The 18,340-nt window shown below is 40.9% G+C and overlaps 1 protein-coding gene across 1 annotated transcript in view; it reads right to left on the reverse strand.

Moving 5' to 3' along the window:
• PTER (phosphotriesterase related) overlaps nt 1-17,989 on the reverse strand; it is a 33,415-nt gene extending 15,426 nt beyond the window's left edge. The window contains exons 1-2 of the mRNA XM_020806648.3: nt 17,817-17,989; nt 913-1,374 (exon numbers count right to left, since the gene is read on the reverse strand). Coding sequence (XP_020662307.3) covers nt 913-1,344 — 432 coding nt within the window. The 5' untranslated portion in view covers nt 1,345-1,374; nt 17,817-17,989. The remainder of the gene's footprint in view (nt 1-912; nt 1,375-17,816) is intronic.
• Nucleotides 17,990-18,340: the final 351 nt, after the last annotated feature.

Here is an 18,340-nt window from a genome sequence, read left to right on the forward strand (position 1 = left end):
GTATTGAAGCGACATTCGTATGTCGAAAAGTTTGTAAGTCAAAGTACCATTTCCCATTGAAATGCATGGGAATGGAATTAATCCAGTCCAGAATTTCAAAAGGCAAAAAAGCAGGGGGGAAAGGGGTGGAAATTCCAATTTCCCACCCTTTCTCCCTGCCTTTTTGGCTTTGGAAGGCTCAAACGGCTTCCTCCAATGTCTGGGGGAAAGCCCTTTGAGAGCTCTGAAGGGGCCGATTGCGGCAGCTGGGACCCCCAGGGAGATCTCCCAGGGCTTGCCCGCCACCATGGGGAGACCTCCCTGGGGGTCCCTGCCGCCGCGATGGGCGCCTTCAGAGCACTCAAAGGGTTTTCCCCTTGACATTGGAGAAAGTCCTTTGAGAGCTCTGGAGGTGCCAATCGCGGTGGCAGGGACCCCCAGGGAGGTCTCCCATGGTGGCAGGCAAGCCCTGGGGGACCTCCCTGGGGGTCCCCGCCACCGCAGTCGGCCCCTTCGGAGGTCTCAAAGGGCTTTCCCCCCGACATTAGAGGAAGCCATTTGAGAGCTCCGAAGCCAAAAATGCAGGGAGAAAGGGTGGGAAATTCAAATTTCCAGCCCTTTCTCCCTGCCTTTTTTCAGGGAGCCATTTACGAATGGCTCTGTTGGCAAAAAATGGCATTGACTTGCAAACGGGGCCTCGACCTTGTTTGTAGGTCAAGCTCCATTCGCAAGTCGATGCCAATTTTTGCCAACAGAGCCATTCGTAAATCGAAAAGTTCGTATCTAGGGACGTTCGGAAATCAAGGGTTGACTGTACTAACTCAATGAGCTACTCAGCCATCTAATCATGTTTAAAGCCAAGTAATATATTTTGGCTACTCAAGACATTAACAGTGGAAGCATTCAGTTTTGTAAGTATATTTTGGTACCCACCTGCTCCACAGACATAGCCTGCATCTCGGGAGAATGGGTGGCACCCACATAAAAACCAGCTCCAGCAATAATATGGACTCCAGTTTCCTCAGCAAGCTGCTTCAGGGTCTTCACATCTCGGTGGATCCCAGTGGTTGTATTTTCCACTATGGTTCCCCCACCTGCTGCCTTGTAATGCAACAGCTCTTCCCTCACAGCATTTATCTCTTGACACAGGAGAAGATTTTCTTTGTGGCTGTAGGGATTCTGTTTAAGCCAAAACAAGTTCTTCATCTCAATAGGCTTTTCTGATAGTACTTCTTGTCCCAAAGGAGGTGGATAGTAACAGCAACTGAAGTTCATTGTCAAGTGCTCATGGGTCATAGTTCTGCCAAGTTGACTAGGCTCCATAAGACCTAATACAGTCTGGACTTTACCCCTCAGCAAAGACATTTCGGCTTCTGTATTCTTGCAAGATGTACTCTAGGAAAACACGCCAAAATGTTGAAAAGCCAAATGCTAATTTTGTTGCACACATGAATGAACAGACTAAAGAAGATTTTAAAAGATGCTTCAGAAAGAAATTAAAAATATGTTGACACCTCATGTTCTTCCCATATGCATATGCTTACTAAATATTCTTGAAAGAACTGTCCCGCCTGTTTTATGAAGTTAAAATGATTTAGCAAGAAACGTATAAACTAAATGGTCTAATTCATAGAGAGCAGGGGTCTCCAAACTTTTGAGCATAAGGGCCACATTGTATATTTTACACATTTCTGAGGGCCAAAGGAACGTGTGCGTGTATGCACGGACACCCACCCACCCATCTGACTGCTGGCACTTCCGCCTGCACAGACATCCAACCACCTACTCGCATCCCTGCCCAGTGAGGAATGGGCCTGATAAAACAGAAAGGCGGGCCGGATGTGGCCTGCTGGACATAGTTTGGAGACCCCTGATATAGAGGAATCGAAGGAAAATAAGGACGAAAGTTCACAAAAGTTGCTGAGCAGCCTTTTAAAAAGAGAATTTAATCATTACTAAATCTAAGTGTAGAGAACTTTTATGCAGGCAGCCATGCTGGTCTCTGAGAAAATAAAATCCATAGTTAAGCATTAACTTTAGCAGAAACAAAATAAACGCAACAAAGTCTGCAAGCTTTCAAGCTCTCTAGAATTCTTCATCAGACTAAGTGCTACAAAGAAATGAACAATGAGAAACGTTGTGTAAAAGGATTACTCTGTATGTCACTATCAGTTCTCTCATATGAAATCCAAATGTAAGGATTCTTAGCTGGGTATGTTTTGAACATGAAAGCCAACAAAATATTATAAATAAAAATGGCTGCTACTATATTTGCCCAGGAAACCTGAATATTCATTTCTTGCCTATATGAACATTTTGATATTTAAAAGTATTTGCCAGTTGTTTCTCAGGTACATATAGGAGGAAAACTAGGGAAATTTTACTTTCCCCGGAACACAAAAGCAACTATATCTGTGAAGATTCTCAGTCATCCAGGTGATGTTATCTGAAAGTTGAGTCATAGCAACTTAATAGGTTGAAATGTTTAACTACTTATCCAAGTAGCTTCTTCAGCAACTAGTGCATAGATCAGATCCTAGACTGGAATATTAACTTTTTGTCCCTGCTGTGTTCTCAACCTGGACTGTGTCCTCCCATATCTACAATTTTTAAGGTAGGGGGACAGCATTCACATCTACTCTGCCCACTAAAAGCAAGATCTTGTCACACACACTTTTTGTATATTTAAAGAAGTAACTTTTTCAAATTCTGCAGAAAATGCACTGTCACATACAGCACTGATGGTACCTGTCTGTCATGGGTTTGGAGGGAAAGTTCCATCCTATGGGGAGTGGAAGGCGGGACATCAGGGGGGAGGAGCTGTACTGTATATATATATTTGGAGCTTGTGTGGAGAAGTTGAGAAGCTGGAGTGGGAGTCTGTGTGTCAGACTGAGTACAACTGTGTGTCAGTTAGTACATACCTGATAGGTTCAGGTTTCTTTATAGGTAGCCAGAACTGATAGGTTCAGGGTCTGTGCTTTACTTTAAAGTGTTCTGTGTGAACCAATCTGATGTATGTATGATTGAGTCTAAGCCACGTTACAGTATCTTATTTACTTGATCTTTTTATTTACCCTGTTTGTTATTTAAATAAACCTTGTTCTTTTGTTTGTTAAAAATCCATTCCTGGTCTGTGTGACTCCTTACAGGGAATGGTTGGTGGCAGCTTAATTATAGGGTGGTATACTCCAGTAGGTCTGGGGTTGTCACAGCACCAAATCACTTCCATGAATATTTCACTCATTCACACCCGTTTACAGACAAACTTCAATTATTTGGAAGGCAAATTCTTCTGGAAATGCTATTATCACTATTTAAATTGCTGATATTGTGCTCTCCTTTGGCTAAATTCAAAGTGGCTTATAAAAACACTAGGTTTAAAATACTGCTGCCAGATGGCAAGTTGGTAAATGGGAAAACAACAGCCATATTGGACTTGATTCTGGATGAGTATACTAACCTCACTTGTATTACACAGACCAAGCTGGATGAAGCTGTGAGAATTAAACTCACTTGGTTTTTCCCTAATGCTTAGGTCTCAGTGGTGGCTAGATGTGTATTCCCACAGTTAAAACTAGTGTGCCAGCTGTGCCCATTCCTAGAGATGTCTGATCTGGCCCCAGTGACACATGCTTTGGTTACATCCTATTTGCACTACTGTAATATGTTCTACATGGAGCTGACTTTAGTAATTTTCAGGTAGGCCTGGAACAAAATGAAAAGCAATATCGACTTTTAAAAATACTGTACACATGACACATTCTTATGGTGGATCCCTGTTTAGCTTAATAATTTGTAATTGCTAACCATTTTTTGTTTAATCATTAACTATCACTAATAGGTGATCTTCAAAGGAATATGGACAATTTGCCTGAAACAAACAAAAGCTGAAATTAAAAAGCCCTAAAATGTTTTCTAGTTTAACTTAATATTTTATACAGACAGTTGAGATTTCCTTTTAAATTTCTCTAATCCTTGCATACAGAGTAGGCAGTATTTAACAACTGATGCTTTTGTCAAACCATGTTCAAAGGCATGACGTTAGCTTTTACAAAACCCCTCTTTCTACCATTTATAATTAACTGAAACTCACTTATTTTTAAGTTTACTTTCTGAATTAACACTAAACATAGCTGACTGACTAGTTCAATTCAGATCTGCCTAGTGGTAAATGCAAAGGCTTGAGGATATGCAGTTATAAACTCCAGTCAGCCAAAATCATCAGTTATGAAACAAAATACATGTTTAATGATGTCCAGAGGATAGGACTAACTGGAGCATACATTATTGATTAAACAGAGGCCCTGCATGCCTGCCTCCCTTTTAGCGCATAATACCATAAACATCGGTTTGTTACTGGTAAAAAGCCCTCAAAGCAGATTTTCAGTGTTTCCCTTTCCATCTATGAACACAACAGATAAACTATAGAGTCAAGAGGGCGAAGTGCTCAAGAGGTCCATTACTTCTGCAGGCCCTTTTTGAAGTTGAAGAGATTAACGAAACATCATATGACACCCTTTCCTTAGCGCTACAGGATGACCTACCCACGGCATGCTATTATAAAAATAAAATACCAGCAGAAAAACAAGGAGAGTCCATGTCCTCCAGTAGGCAGTGTCTGTCCGAGCAGTTTTGTGGAACCACAACACAAACAGGAAAGAAAGTGTATTGATTTGCCAGTGCATTCATATCTTATGTACAATAATGCATGAGAATGTAAGTTAGAAAACACTGTTTGTTCAGGAACAAAAGGGCAACCCTAGGTTAATGTGACTTTGCTCTTCTGATGTAAAACATCACTGAAGAGTAAGTAATCCCAAAGAGGGATTACAGTATGTGGGTCGAAGTGTTGGTCTGCTTACTGAAGGTAAAGTAATATTCGTTTTGCTACAGCAAACTCCTGGTTTATTAACACTGGTGAAGTTACTAACCAATGGTATAATACATAAGATTTCTGAGGGGATTTCTTTAGTGTGTCTCATTATAAGCAAAATATTCCTCCTGCGCAAGCCACAGTTCATTTTGATTAAATTCAAGCAGTCTAGCCTGGCTATTAATTGACTATTTTTGATGAGAACCAGTATTCTGTTAGAGCAAGCTATAGTTCTGGGAAAGGTTCAGTCATTCAACTCATAAGCCAAGGCAGAGAAGAGAAAGAGGGAATATGGCTGGATAAAACTAAGTCATTTAAGAGATATTATCATTTTTTTAAAAAAAGACAAATTGGACCAGTAATGATATTTTATATTCCACCTTAAGCTACATTCACAACATCAATTCTTATGCATGGCTCCTTTCTGGTTCTGATGAAACAACATTATATAGAAATGTTTTAACTGATTCTAACTGAAATATATAAGTCTTGTATACAGTATGTACACTGATATCATATAATTGGTATTCACAGAAGCATCTAGATTTACTGCCTGTGTCCCTTTTTTAACCGCAAAACATGGTTCTGGAAATGGACTGGATACAAATTTCTTTTTAAACATCAAATTCCTTTGCTTACCAAGTAATCTTTTACTGGGGATGTGAGTGTGTTTCTGCAACACAAAATTCATAAAGCTGAATCTCTAATATTTGTAAATTATGAAAAATGATGTGACCTATTTATTCAAGAGGCTAGCCTATCTTATGTTTCACAACCCATATTCTACCTACATATCACAATCTTCTAAATATGTATTGATTTTACATTTCACAAAACATTCTCAAAATGAGCTGTACTTTCATAAGTACTCTTGCATATAAGTGCATCTTAAAGGCTTTGCCGTGTATCTACTCCTCATGACTAGATTTTGGAAAGTAGTCAGGCAACATGGATTCAGTGTCATTCCCCCAATATGAGGGCTGCTGCCCTTACATGCTGTGACCACTAACTGCACAAGTGGGTGGCTGACTGTTCTTCTTACTCCAAAGGTGTGAACCTTGAATCATAAGAAAGCACCTTGGTGCCAAAGTATCAGGTATATAGAAGTGAATCGTGTGTGCAAGTGATGTACTAATGCAAGGAGAAAATAAGTGCTATCTAGTCATGTATTTTCCCCTTCATTGATTGCTGCCTTGTCGTGGCAAAGGGGCTTGAATAATTTAGAGAAGCTAGGGGCTATGCCGTGCCGGGACATCCAAAACGGACAGGTCATAGAGAGTTCTGACTAAACACAATCAACTTGGAGCAGGAACTGACAAGCCACTCTAGTATCTTTCCCAAGACAACTCAATGGACAGAAACAAAAGGCTAAAAGATATGACACTGGAAGATGAGCCCCTCAGGTTGGAAGTCGTCCAATGTGCTACTGAGAAGGAGCGGAGGACAAGTACAAGTAACTCCAGAGTTAATGAAGTGGCTGGGCCAAAGCCTAAAGTACGCTCAGCTGCGGACGCAACTGGAAGCGAAAGGAAAGTCCGATGCTGGAAAGAAAAATACTGCATAGGGACCTGGAATGTAAGATCTATGAACCTTGGTAAGTTGGATGTGGTCAAACAGGAGATGGCAAGAATAAACATTGACATCCTGGGCATCAGTGAACTAAAATGGATGGGAATGGGCAAATTCAATTCAGATGATTATCATATCTACTACTGAGGGCAAGAATCCCATAGAAGAAGTGGAGTAGCCCTCATAGGCAACGAAAGAGTGGGGAAAGCTGTACTGGGATACAATCTCAAAAATAATAGAATGATTTCAATACAAATCCAAGGCAGACCTTTCAAAATCGCAGTAACCCAAGTTTATGCACCAACCACTGATGCTGAAGAGGCTGAAACTGACCAGCTCTATGAAGAATAACACCTTCTAGAACTGATCCCAAAGAAAAGGGAAGGCAAGAAAGCAAAGTGGCTGTCCAATGAGGCATTACAAATAGCAGAGAAGAAAAGGGAAGCAAAATGCAAGGGAGATACGGAAAGCTACAGAAAATTGAATGCAGACTTCCAAAGAATAGCAAGGAGAGGCAAGAGGGCCTTCTTAAATGAACAGTGCAAAGAAACAGAGGAAAATAATAGAAAGGGGGAAAACTGAGATATTTTCAAGAAAATTGGAGATATTAAAGGAATATTTTGTGCAAAGATGGACATGATAAAGGACAAAAATGGTAAGGACCTCAAAGAAGCAGAAGACATCATGAAGAGGTGGCAAGAATACACCGAGGAATTATACCAGAAAGATCTGGATGTTCCGGACAACCCAGATAGTGTGGTTGCTGACCTTGAGCCAGACATCCTGGAGAGTGAAGTCAAGAGGGCCTTAGAACACATGGCAAGCAACAAGACCAGTGGAGGTGATGGCATTCCAGTTAAACTATTTAAAATCTTAAAAGATGTCACTGTTAAGGTGCTACACTCAATATGCCAGCAAGTTTGGCAAACTCAACAGTGGCCAGAGGACTGGAAAAGATCAGTCTACATCCCAATCCCAAAGAAGGGCAGTGTCAAAGAATGCTCCAACTACCGTACAGTTGCACATTTCACATGCTAGCAAGGTTATGCCCAAAATCCTCCAATGCAGGCTTCATCAGTATGTGGACCGAGAACTCCCAGAAGTACAAGCTGGATTTCGAAGGGGCAGAGGAACTAGAGATCAAATTGCTAACATGCGCTAGATTATGGAGAAACCCAGAGAGTTCCAGAAAAACATCTGCTTTTGCTTCATTGACTATGCAAAAGCCTTTGACTGTGTGGACCACAGCACACTATGGCAAATCCTTAAAGAAATGGGAGTTCCTGACCACTTTATCTGTCTCCTGAGAAACCTATATGTGGGACAGGCAGCAACAGTTAGAACTGGTCATGGAACAACTGATTGGTTCAAAATTGGGAAAGGAGGACGACAAGGCTGTATATTGTCCCCCACCTTATTTAACATATGCACAATACATCATGTGAAAGGATGGACTAGAGGAATCCCAAACCTGAATTAAGATTGCCAGAAGAAATATCAACAACCTCAGATATGCAGATGATACCACTCTGATGGCAGAAAGTGAGGAGGAATTAAAGAACCTCTTAATGAGGGTGGAAGAGGAGAGCACAAAAATGGTCTGAAGCTTAACATAAAAAAAACCCCCTAAGATCATGGCCACTGGTCCCAATCGCCTCCTGGCAAATAGAAGGGGAAGATATGGAGGTGGTAACAGATTTTACTTTCTTGGGCTCCATGATCACTGCAGATGGCGACAGCAGCCACAAAATTAAAAGAAGCCTGCTTCTTGGGAGGAAAGTGATGACAAACCTTGACAGCATCTTAAAAAGCAGAGACATCACCTTGCTGACAAAGGTCCGCATCGTCAAAGCTATGGTTTTCCCAGTAGCTATGTATGGAAGTGAGAGTTGGACCATAAAGAAGGCTGACCGCCAAAGAATTGTGGTGTTGGAGGAGGCTCTTGAGAGTCCCCTAGACTGCAAGGAGAAAAAAAAACTATCCATTCTGAAGGAAATCAACCCTGAGTGCTCACTGGAAGGACAGATCCTGAAACTGAGGCTCCAGTACTTTGGCAGTACATGAGAAGAGAAGACTCCCTGGAAAAAGTCTCTAGAATGCAGTGTAAAAGAAGTTATATCATGTCCAGTGCCCTCTTGAACCAGGAATCAGAAAGTGTATCTTGTGAACACTGAAGAGGTAAAATGGACCAAAACCACTGCTGGTGGAGCAACAAAGATATTATAAATAAAAATGAATTTTGCAATCAACCAAAGAAAGCTCTCTTCCAGTAACACTTCAATATTGCTGTACTTCAGATCAACATTTTGGATATTTTTTCATTGAACCCCATATTATCTTCCAAATACTAAAGAGGATATTTCCAAATGAAACTATTTTTCTGTATTTCAAAAAACTGCCCTGAATATCAAGAAAAGGAAAACAGGGCAATATTACTAAATCTGATAAATTTACAAGACTTTAGTACTCATTATTCTGATCTGCAAAGATCAAATCAACCTTGGAATGGACCATTGATGACTGGTGTTCCATGAACTATATTATAGGAATTACTTATTACCATAATCCAGGCCTACGACCCATAAACTAAGCAGATTAAATAGTTTGTGTGTTATGTTCAAACAGGTCTATTGATTTCCACAGAGAAAATAATGGCATCCTCAAGATACTGCAACAACACAAACACCAGCATACTAAATAAAGAGTCGTACCAGCAAAAGTTTATATATCAACTCTGAGTCATTATAATGTTTTTGTAAGCAATACAATCCCTAGGTTGATTTCATATTGTAATCTCTTATTGCTATACTATAATAATCATATACACAGTCCCTATAGTCATTTTGATTTGGTAAGCACATTTTAATGCTACTAGTGCAGCCTCTCTATAAAAGTATATTGAAAATGTTGTTCATTGTGAATGCAATACAAAATTACAACAATGCCAAATCCAGATTGCTATGACCCAAAATGTTGAGTTGCAGACATGTCTCAGTAGCTATTTGTTACATTTTTAAAAAATCATCCCAGACTGCTATTCAGAAAAGACATGTTGTCCTCAATTCTCTATTACACACTTTCACAGTTATTTACACAATCATGTAAAACTAGCACTATGCAATTATTGTATTTTGGTTAAAGATTTTTATTCTTAGAAACAGAGGTAAATATCTTAGTAATGTAATGTTCCTTTCCTTTTGTGACAATTAATAAGACCTCTCCAACCCCCAAACAACTGTGGAAATTTCAGAGAAATAGAAACATATATATTGGTATATTAGGAAAACCATATAAATTATAACAGAGACTGGAAACATTGTATTGACAGAAATCATTCAACTCTAAAATATTATAGCGTTGAGAAATCTTAACATTTTAAAGAGCAACTGTGCAGAGTTACACCACTACAGGTCCAAATTCTGGAGCAAATGCCTGAAGATAATTTCCTTATTAATGGTAGAAAAGTGTTGCTTTGCTGTTGAGAAAAGCCCATCTGCTTTTTTTAAACAAAAATGAAATTCTTGTGTAAACACTTAAATGGATGTGGAAGAAAATGATCAGAGATGATGGGGAAAAAGTGGGGGAGGGCTATATACGTAATCAGCAAGACATAGTGTTCACCTGGAAAGTTTTGTTTACAATATCCTAGACTACATGTTTCAAAAAGCCCGGTTGTGCTAGCTATAGCTCTGCAGAAGAAAGGCTGTAATCTTTCCATGTTTTCATGTTTTAATCTTTTAATTTTATTTTAAATGATACAGTATATTGTTTGTCTTTTAATATTTAACTTACTGTGGTTTTAATTGTGTGAATTTTAATGTTGTGAGCCGCTTTGGGTCCCTTGTTGGGAGAAATGCGGCATACAAATACTAATACTAATATATAAAACTAATAATAATATGAATTATATATACATTATATATTATACTAATATATAGTACTACTACTACTAATACTACACATGAACATATGTAGGATTGTGTTTTATTGAATTCCTTAAGATTTCAGTGGGGATCCTCTTACTTATGACTTACTCTTATGATTTACTAGGCTAAAGTAATATGCAACAAGAACCAGCCCACTGAATCAAAAGAATTTATAGAGGAGTTGACACTTAAAATCCCACTGATTGGACCTACCGTACTTTAGTGCAAATTACTATTGTAAGCAACAGGGTTTCAAACAGTATGTCTAGAAATGAAGCGTTATGAGGAATAATTGAGGGAGCTTGGTATGTTTCACCTGGAGAAAAGAAGACTAAGATATGACATTCAGGCCGACCTCCAATATTTGGAGGCCTGTCATATTGATGACAGAACAACTTCATTTTCTGCAGCTTCATATGTAGGACCCAAAGTAGTGAATAAACTTTTTTAAAAGTAGATTTTAACTAAAGATTAGGAAGTACTTCTTGATAGTAAGAGTTGTTTCTCAGTGCAATGGACATCTATCAGGGATGCTTTAGATTTGTATTCTCTGTTTTAGGAGTTCAGACTTTTGCATACCTGTCAGTTCTACAAGTTTATGATTCTATTAAATAGCACCACTTTTAGTTTCCACTGGATCAGATCAAGAAATGTATTCAGAATGAAATGGCTTTTCATCCTATTTTCCTCTCGAATACAGTTTTGGCTCTGGAACTGTATCTCTAATGGACCTCATGTTGACTTCTATCTTTTTCTCAACTATCATCAGGCACAGTCACAATGCATTAACCACCAATTTTATGAGTTAGTTCTGGTCACCTTTACAAAATGTAATTAAACATCTGAATGCCACTGTTGCCAACTTTAATTAGGACAACAGAAGTGATTGTAACAACAATGACAGTAAGGAGAATGTGGTGTCTCTTAAATCTTCTAATGTAGGGAAGGCAGTAAAAATCACAATTGACATTTATATAGTGTTTTTAATGCAACAATCCCAAAACACCTGACAAGAAAATGCAAGAATGCATATTACAAGGTTCACTTCACCCATCACTGAAACATATCACAAGCAACAACTTTCAGATGCTGTTTCACAAAAGAAAATTGAAAAGGACCAAACAGGTAGGGTGAGGATAACAGAACAGTCTGTCATGGTTTTCTCTAGTTAAAAAAAGATAACAAAATTCTTCTATGACTAAAACTAGTTGGCCAGATCATTTTACCTTTTAACTATGAATTATATATGTATTTCAGATGTACAGCTGCACCGAACAGTGCACCTACAGTAAATCTACATTTTAAGATACCAGTAAGTACTGTATGTAATTCACTTCTGCAAACAGAGAAATGTAGCCTAATTTTTAAATTGTAAGCATCATAAGGCAGCAACTTGTCTTTTACTTATATTATTCTGAAACATTTCAGCACACAAGGTGTAATAAATTCATAATAATAATTGTTTTATTCAGTGTCTTCAAATGAATAGTGTTGTGTTGATAAATGCCAGAACTGGTAAACATCCTATGCGGCATTTTTAGCTATATGGAATGTGTATCATCATGACCACTTCCTGGTGAACTCTGCACCTGAAAATGAAATTTCCATCCAAACCAGGACCAGGTTAGGTGATAACAGAACATTTCAGTATTAGTTTTGTGATGCACTACAGCATTAACAACAGTATATTAGTGATAATTTCTTGCAGACCTGTGCGGAATATATTTTAATGTCAGGCGGTCCTCCAAGCCCAAGTCCATTAGAGACAAAAGTTTTAGAGGCAGAGCAGTGTTCCTAGCCACAATGCAGTTATGACTGATAACAGGCTTCCATGCTATCTTCCCCCCCAACTGCTGCAGATTGTGCTTTTTTGAGGGGGCACATTTTTATTATGGCTGCTATTTACAGGTGTTGTAGTGATCCCTCTCAATTATGCCATATTCTGATAGCATGATTCTTCTACTTGCACTATGCATATAAATGGACAATGTATAATGGCAAATGTTGTGAAAATCATCATCTGCCCCCACAAATCTGGGTTGTCATGGAACTCTTCTGTCCCTAGTTAGTGTATTTTTTAGGCAGGAAAATTCAGCAGCATATGGGGGAGCAAATGTATGAGTAACACCTCACAATACGTAGGACCTATAACTCAGAGAGACATGCTTAGTAGACAGCAAAACAAACAAACAGAAGAGTGCTAGTCTTCAAGCCAACAGGTTATCTGTTAAAACTTATCACTTTGTGTGAAGGGATGGAGCTTGGCACGAGCAGTCCTGACTCAGAAGCACAACAGGTCTCAACTGTGCTTTAGATCTTGTAGGATTTAGGAGTTAATCTGGAGCTCTCCTAACTGCCTCGAAATACTATCCCAAATAATAAAGCAAGTTCAAGCTGTGCTAAATCTGTTAATACAGTGGTGCCTCGCGCAACGGTCGCTCCGTAGAGCGACGAATCCGCGCAACGATGCCGTTTTTGTGATCGCAAATGCGATCGCAAAACGGCACCTAGATAGCGGGAAATTCACAAAGCGAAGGTCCTTCGCTTTGCGACCTGCCGATCAGCTGTTCCGCGGCTTCAAAATGGCCACTGGAACAGCCGAAAGGGCCGGGCGCAGCGTTTTTGTGCCCTTGGTAAGCAAGGGGAGGGCGCGAAAACGCTGCCGGAACAGGCGAAATGGCAGCGTGCAGCGTTTTCGCGCCCTACCCTCGCTTACGAAGGGCGCAAAAACGCTGCGCCCGGCGATTTCGGCTGTTCCGGCGGCTATTTTGGACCCGCCGGACAGCTGATCGCAGCGTTTTCGCGCCCTCGTTCAGCGAGGGGAGGGCGCGAAAATGGCTGCCGGCCATCCCGGAACATCGCACAACGGTGAGTATTCGGCCGAATTGGAACACATTAAACCATGTTTAATGCGTTCCAATGGCTTTTTACTTTCCGTTGAGCGATGTTTCACACAGTGAGGGTTAATCCAGAACGGATTAATCGCGCTGTGCGAGGCACCACTGTAGTTGCTTTATTATTAGGACTCAAATCACTATTTGAATTGTATGCTATTTAGTAAAGAGTGGATGCCATGCTTATCAGTTGTGGCCATATTTTATTACAGTGGTGCCTCGACTTATGACCATAATCCGTTTCAGAAGATGGGCACAACTCAAAAGTCGAAGCACCATTCCCCATAGGAATGCATTGAAATGCAATTAATTCCTTCCAGCCAAAGAAAAAAATCACTGGGAAAAAAATCACTGCATGACTCATTGGAAATGCGATTAATCCCTTACAGCTGAAGGGGGGGGGGGGGAGAAAAGCAATCAAGCGTACAAGACCCATTGGAAATGCACAGAAAACAAACAGAGCAGATCGGAAATGCACAGAAAACAAAGGCGGCAGATCGGAAATGCAAAGAAAATAAAGGGAAAAAGCAAGGGAAACATGCAGGACCCATTGGAAATGGGGGAAAAACCCAAAAAGCAACCAAACCCCCCAAGACCCATGGGAAATGGGGGGAAAAACCAAAAAACAAACAACCCCCAAGACCCAACGGAAATGGGAAAAAACACTCCAAAAGGCAACAAAAAACCCCATCGGAAATGGGGGGAAACAAAAAAACAAGCAAACCCCCACCAAGACCCATAACAGCACAGAAACATAACCCTCCCCCAGCTCAAAACCATGCTCCAAAAACAACCAGAACAGTTTTTTAAAAGCAGAAAACTGCACCTTACCTTACCAGGCAGCCCAAAGCCTCCCTGCACATACACACACACGCTCCCAGAAGCAGAAACAAGGCAGTCCCAAACCTCCTCCTACGCACACTCTCTAACTGCTGGGGCAAAAGAGCTACAAAGAAGCAGCCTCGTTGCCACCTACAGTTAGAAATTTGCTTCTGCTTCTGAGCGAGGCTTCGGACTGCTTGGTGCTGCTTTCTGTTCTTGAGTAAGTACGTTTACTTTGTTTTGCAGGGTGGGTTTGGGTGGGTTTATGTTTCTATGCTGTGATGTTTTTTGTGTTTTGGTGTTTCCCCCCCAGCCCATTGCATTTGGGCTGGTTGAGTGTGGGGGCAATTTGTCTTCCCCCCCCAGCCCCATGGCGTACGGGCTGGCTGTGTAGGGGGGTTTGTCTTTTTTTCCCAGCCCCATGGTGTTCCGCTGAGGCTGACTGTGTGTGGGGGAGATTGAGTGTTTTTTCCCCAGCCCCATAGCGTTCTGCTGGGGCTGCCTGTTTTTGTTTTTGTGTGTTTGTTTTTCGGCCCCAGCATGTTCCTATTGGGCTTGCAGTGTTTTATTTTTATGTTTATTTTTTCCCCCGACCGGAACGGATTAATGTGGTTTCAATGTATTCCTATGGGAAATGGTGCTTCGACTTACGACCATTTCAAGTTACGCCCATCTTCTGGAACGGATTATGGTTGTAAGTCGAAGGACCACTGTACCTCATAAGTTTATTTCAGTTGGAAACAAGGATGAATATACCCATTATTTAGAATTTGCTTGGTGGTGGTGATATGGTCTTCATTTTTTTCTGGGGGCCACAGTATCACAACCTTGTGTTTTAGCATTTTTTTCCTACAGGGAACCAATGGCTAAAGTACAAGAACATCTCATCTATATGCCCATGTTTTGAGCAGCATAAGGATCACAAATCAGTAGACTCCATTTCCTAACTTTGGGGGTATCGATTCCATTTTGTTTTAAATTTGAAACAAGTTTTTGTTCAAATGTGAATTTTTCGCCCTTGGGAATGTTTGTTTCCTTAGTCTTATTTGTGGCATATAAATGCCCCGTTCTGGGGACCTCAATTGAAGAAGGATGTTGACAACCTGGAATGTATCCAGAGGAGGGCAACCAAAATGGTCAAAGGTCTGGAAGCCATGTCTTATGAGGAGCAGCTTAGGGAACTGGGAATGTTTAGCCTTTCAAAAATAAGGTTAAGAGGGGACATGATAGCAATATTTAAATATCTGAAGGGATGTCATGTCCAGGAAGGGACAGATTTGTTTTCCACGGACACTAGGACAAGGAGCAATGGTTTCAAACTATAGGAAAAGAGACTCCACCTGAATCTCAGGAAGAACATCCTGACAGTCAGCGCTGGTCAGCAGTGGAATATGTTGCCTCAGAGTGTGGTGGAGTCTCCTTCTTTGGAGGTTTTTAAGCAGAGGCTGGCTGACCATCTGTCGGGAGTGCTTTGATGGAGTTCCTGCATGGCAGGAGGTTGGACTCAATGGCCCCTGTGGTCTCTTCCAACTCTGTGATTCTATGATTCTTATACATTGGTTTCTTGATTTCATAGTCCTAGTTCTCTCTCTCTCTCTCTCTCTCTCTCTCTCTCTGTGTGTATATGACAACAGTAGGTATCTAGTCTATTACAGGCACCGGCTTTCCAATGTTATTCACAAGGGCAGCATTCAATCAAGAAGTCAAGGTTGTAACTTTTCCATTTTTCTGCATTTTCAACTCTTACCATGACTAAAACTGAATATGTGCTAGCTAGAATGGAAGCATTTGGTCCTGACGCATAACCTATTATTGACATATGGATATGTACTTGCCCAGTCATTAATAATGGCAAGCAGCTTGGTTCATCATGCTACCATTTGTCTTCATGTGACTCAGTGTTTGTCCATAATTCAGCAAACAGATCTTGCATTCTGTGACAAAGCTGCCTAGCCTACTAATGTCATTGCTTTCCAGGACAGAAAAATGGTCATTGATTCTATAGTTCTAAAGCAGTGTAATTATCAACAACTACAGTTTATCAAATGCCACCTATCTGGTTGCCCTGTATGGGCTGAACACTGCCCACTATGTCCAGGGAAATTCTGCTATTCTGGACATTCCACAGATTGTATCTTGACACTGGGAATACAACGGAGAAGCAACATATGATGGTTATCTTGCAGCTGATTAACATGTGCTGCTATTGCCATGTGGGGGAAAAACATCAAAAACTATACACATAGAATTACATAACAGGATAAAACACAATGGGTTATTAAGATATGCAGGCCACTAAAGCCCTAATGTTACTTTTCTGATTCAAATCTATGAGAAAAAGTATATGATGTACCATGGCAATAAGCACTGCCAAGCTTATAGATGAGCAGATTTATGTTTTTGGATTATGACTCCCAGAACTCTGGGAAATTCTGGGAATAAACTGAATAAATGACCATACTACCTAGAAAACTCTGGGAAGTATAACCTCAACACAGCAATTTGCACACCCCTTTTCATATACAGTATATATGCATACAGACTGTATGTTAGCACAAATACATGTATAAACTTGTGGTTTTGTGTGTGCGTGTGTTGTTACATGCCCCTGTTATTGTTAAATATATGAGCACATTTCCCTTTAAGCTGAGAACAGAACGTGAAGATGCATCTTGGCATTCTCCGCAGTAATACTGTAACCAAAACATTACAAGTTGGACCCAAAGGGACATAGACAAAATCTGATGTAGTAATGTAAATAATTATACAATATAATAAAACCATGTAACTTTTTATACAAAAGAATCCTACTAAATAGTAACAGAGAAAATATAGCATTCAATTAAAGTATTAGTATTGATACTCTATGTCAAGGAGGGTGAACAATGCAGGTAATATATTCCTATTCCTAATTACAGTATTACTGTATTAATATTCCAGGAGGTAATACAGATTAACATTTGTGATGTCATAACCTACCAGTGTGCATAAAACTACTATGTCTGTCAATCCTGGCCAAGTAGTGAAGAAATGCTGACCACTCCACTGGGTCTGATTCCTGATCCTGGTGTAAAGGGAGGCAGCTTTCCATTTTACCAAGTGGCATGCCACAGTAAATTACCACTTGGCAAATATTTATCCATACTCACCTGCTGTATAAATGCAGTTGCTTAGTGTGAATTACTTTAATCACCTCTTTGGCCATAATCGGTGACATGATCAAAAGACCCCTTCTGCCCCCTTTTAATAAAACACTACTTTCGTGTTTCAAATCCTTACACTCTTATTATTGGAACAGCTTGTGTTACTAGTGCAGTACTATGATTACGACTATTTTTAATTCCCCATTAATTTATCTGGATTTTTTAAATAAAAAATACACAACACAGCGTCTGCCACGTTGCTGCAACCTTGCCGAGTTTGCATGGGCCCCAATGCTAATCATGCCAAAACCCACTCATGTAGAAAAATATTTCTTAAAACTGACAGTTAAAGGCTTCAAGACGACGAATAGGTGTATTATTAAGAAGTCGGGGAAATGGAGGGAGGCAAAAACACTTCAGCCTAACTTCGCAACTCTCTCCTAAATCATGTCCAAAGCCATCCCGGGCCCCTAGGAAGGGAACGCGGCTGTTTTACAGCCCCGTCCGCCTTCTTCCTCACGGAAAAACAAGCGGGACTGAGGAGAGCTCGAGTTTCTGAAGTAGGCCCTCACGGTCCGTGTCACACTTTTAACCTCACAGGGCTCACCCGTCAAGCTTCCTCCCCGCTAGGGATCCCGAACGACCGCCGGCTGCCCCGTTACTCTGCGTTCTCTGCAAACGGGACTTCGTCCTGGAGAGGAAGGCGGCCCCTGGGCCTGCCCTCTTCTTTGCCGCGGATAACCCCGCCTCCCGCCTGGGCGAGGGCCGAGCCCCAGCCCGGCACGCTCTTGGATTTTAGGCCTCAGGCCGGTGCCTCGCTTGCTCTTGCAGGCGCGGGTAAACCTACCAGAGAAGGATATCACTGCTGGGTTGCCTCCCGCAGGGGAAACGCGACGAAAAGATGGGGTCAGGCGGAAGAGTGGGTGGGGGGAGATTTAGAAAAGCCAAGCGGACTAATAAATCAGGAATGAAAACAGCTTGGTGTGTTAATTCCCCATTTTGCTGCCTGAGGTGTTAGCAGCAAATGTCCCTCTCCACTCCCATTAAAGCTCATAAGGGAGATTGTGCAGTTTCAGTTCCATGCCCTCGCTAGTGAATTGGGCACATAACTGAGAATGCAGCTGCTGGGCG

The sequence above is a fragment of the Pogona vitticeps genome, chromosome 6 (assembly GCF_051106095.1).
Source record: "Pogona vitticeps strain Pit_001003342236 chromosome 6, PviZW2.1, whole genome shotgun sequence".
Taxonomy (NCBI): domain Eukaryota; kingdom Metazoa; phylum Chordata; class Lepidosauria; order Squamata; family Agamidae; genus Pogona; species Pogona vitticeps.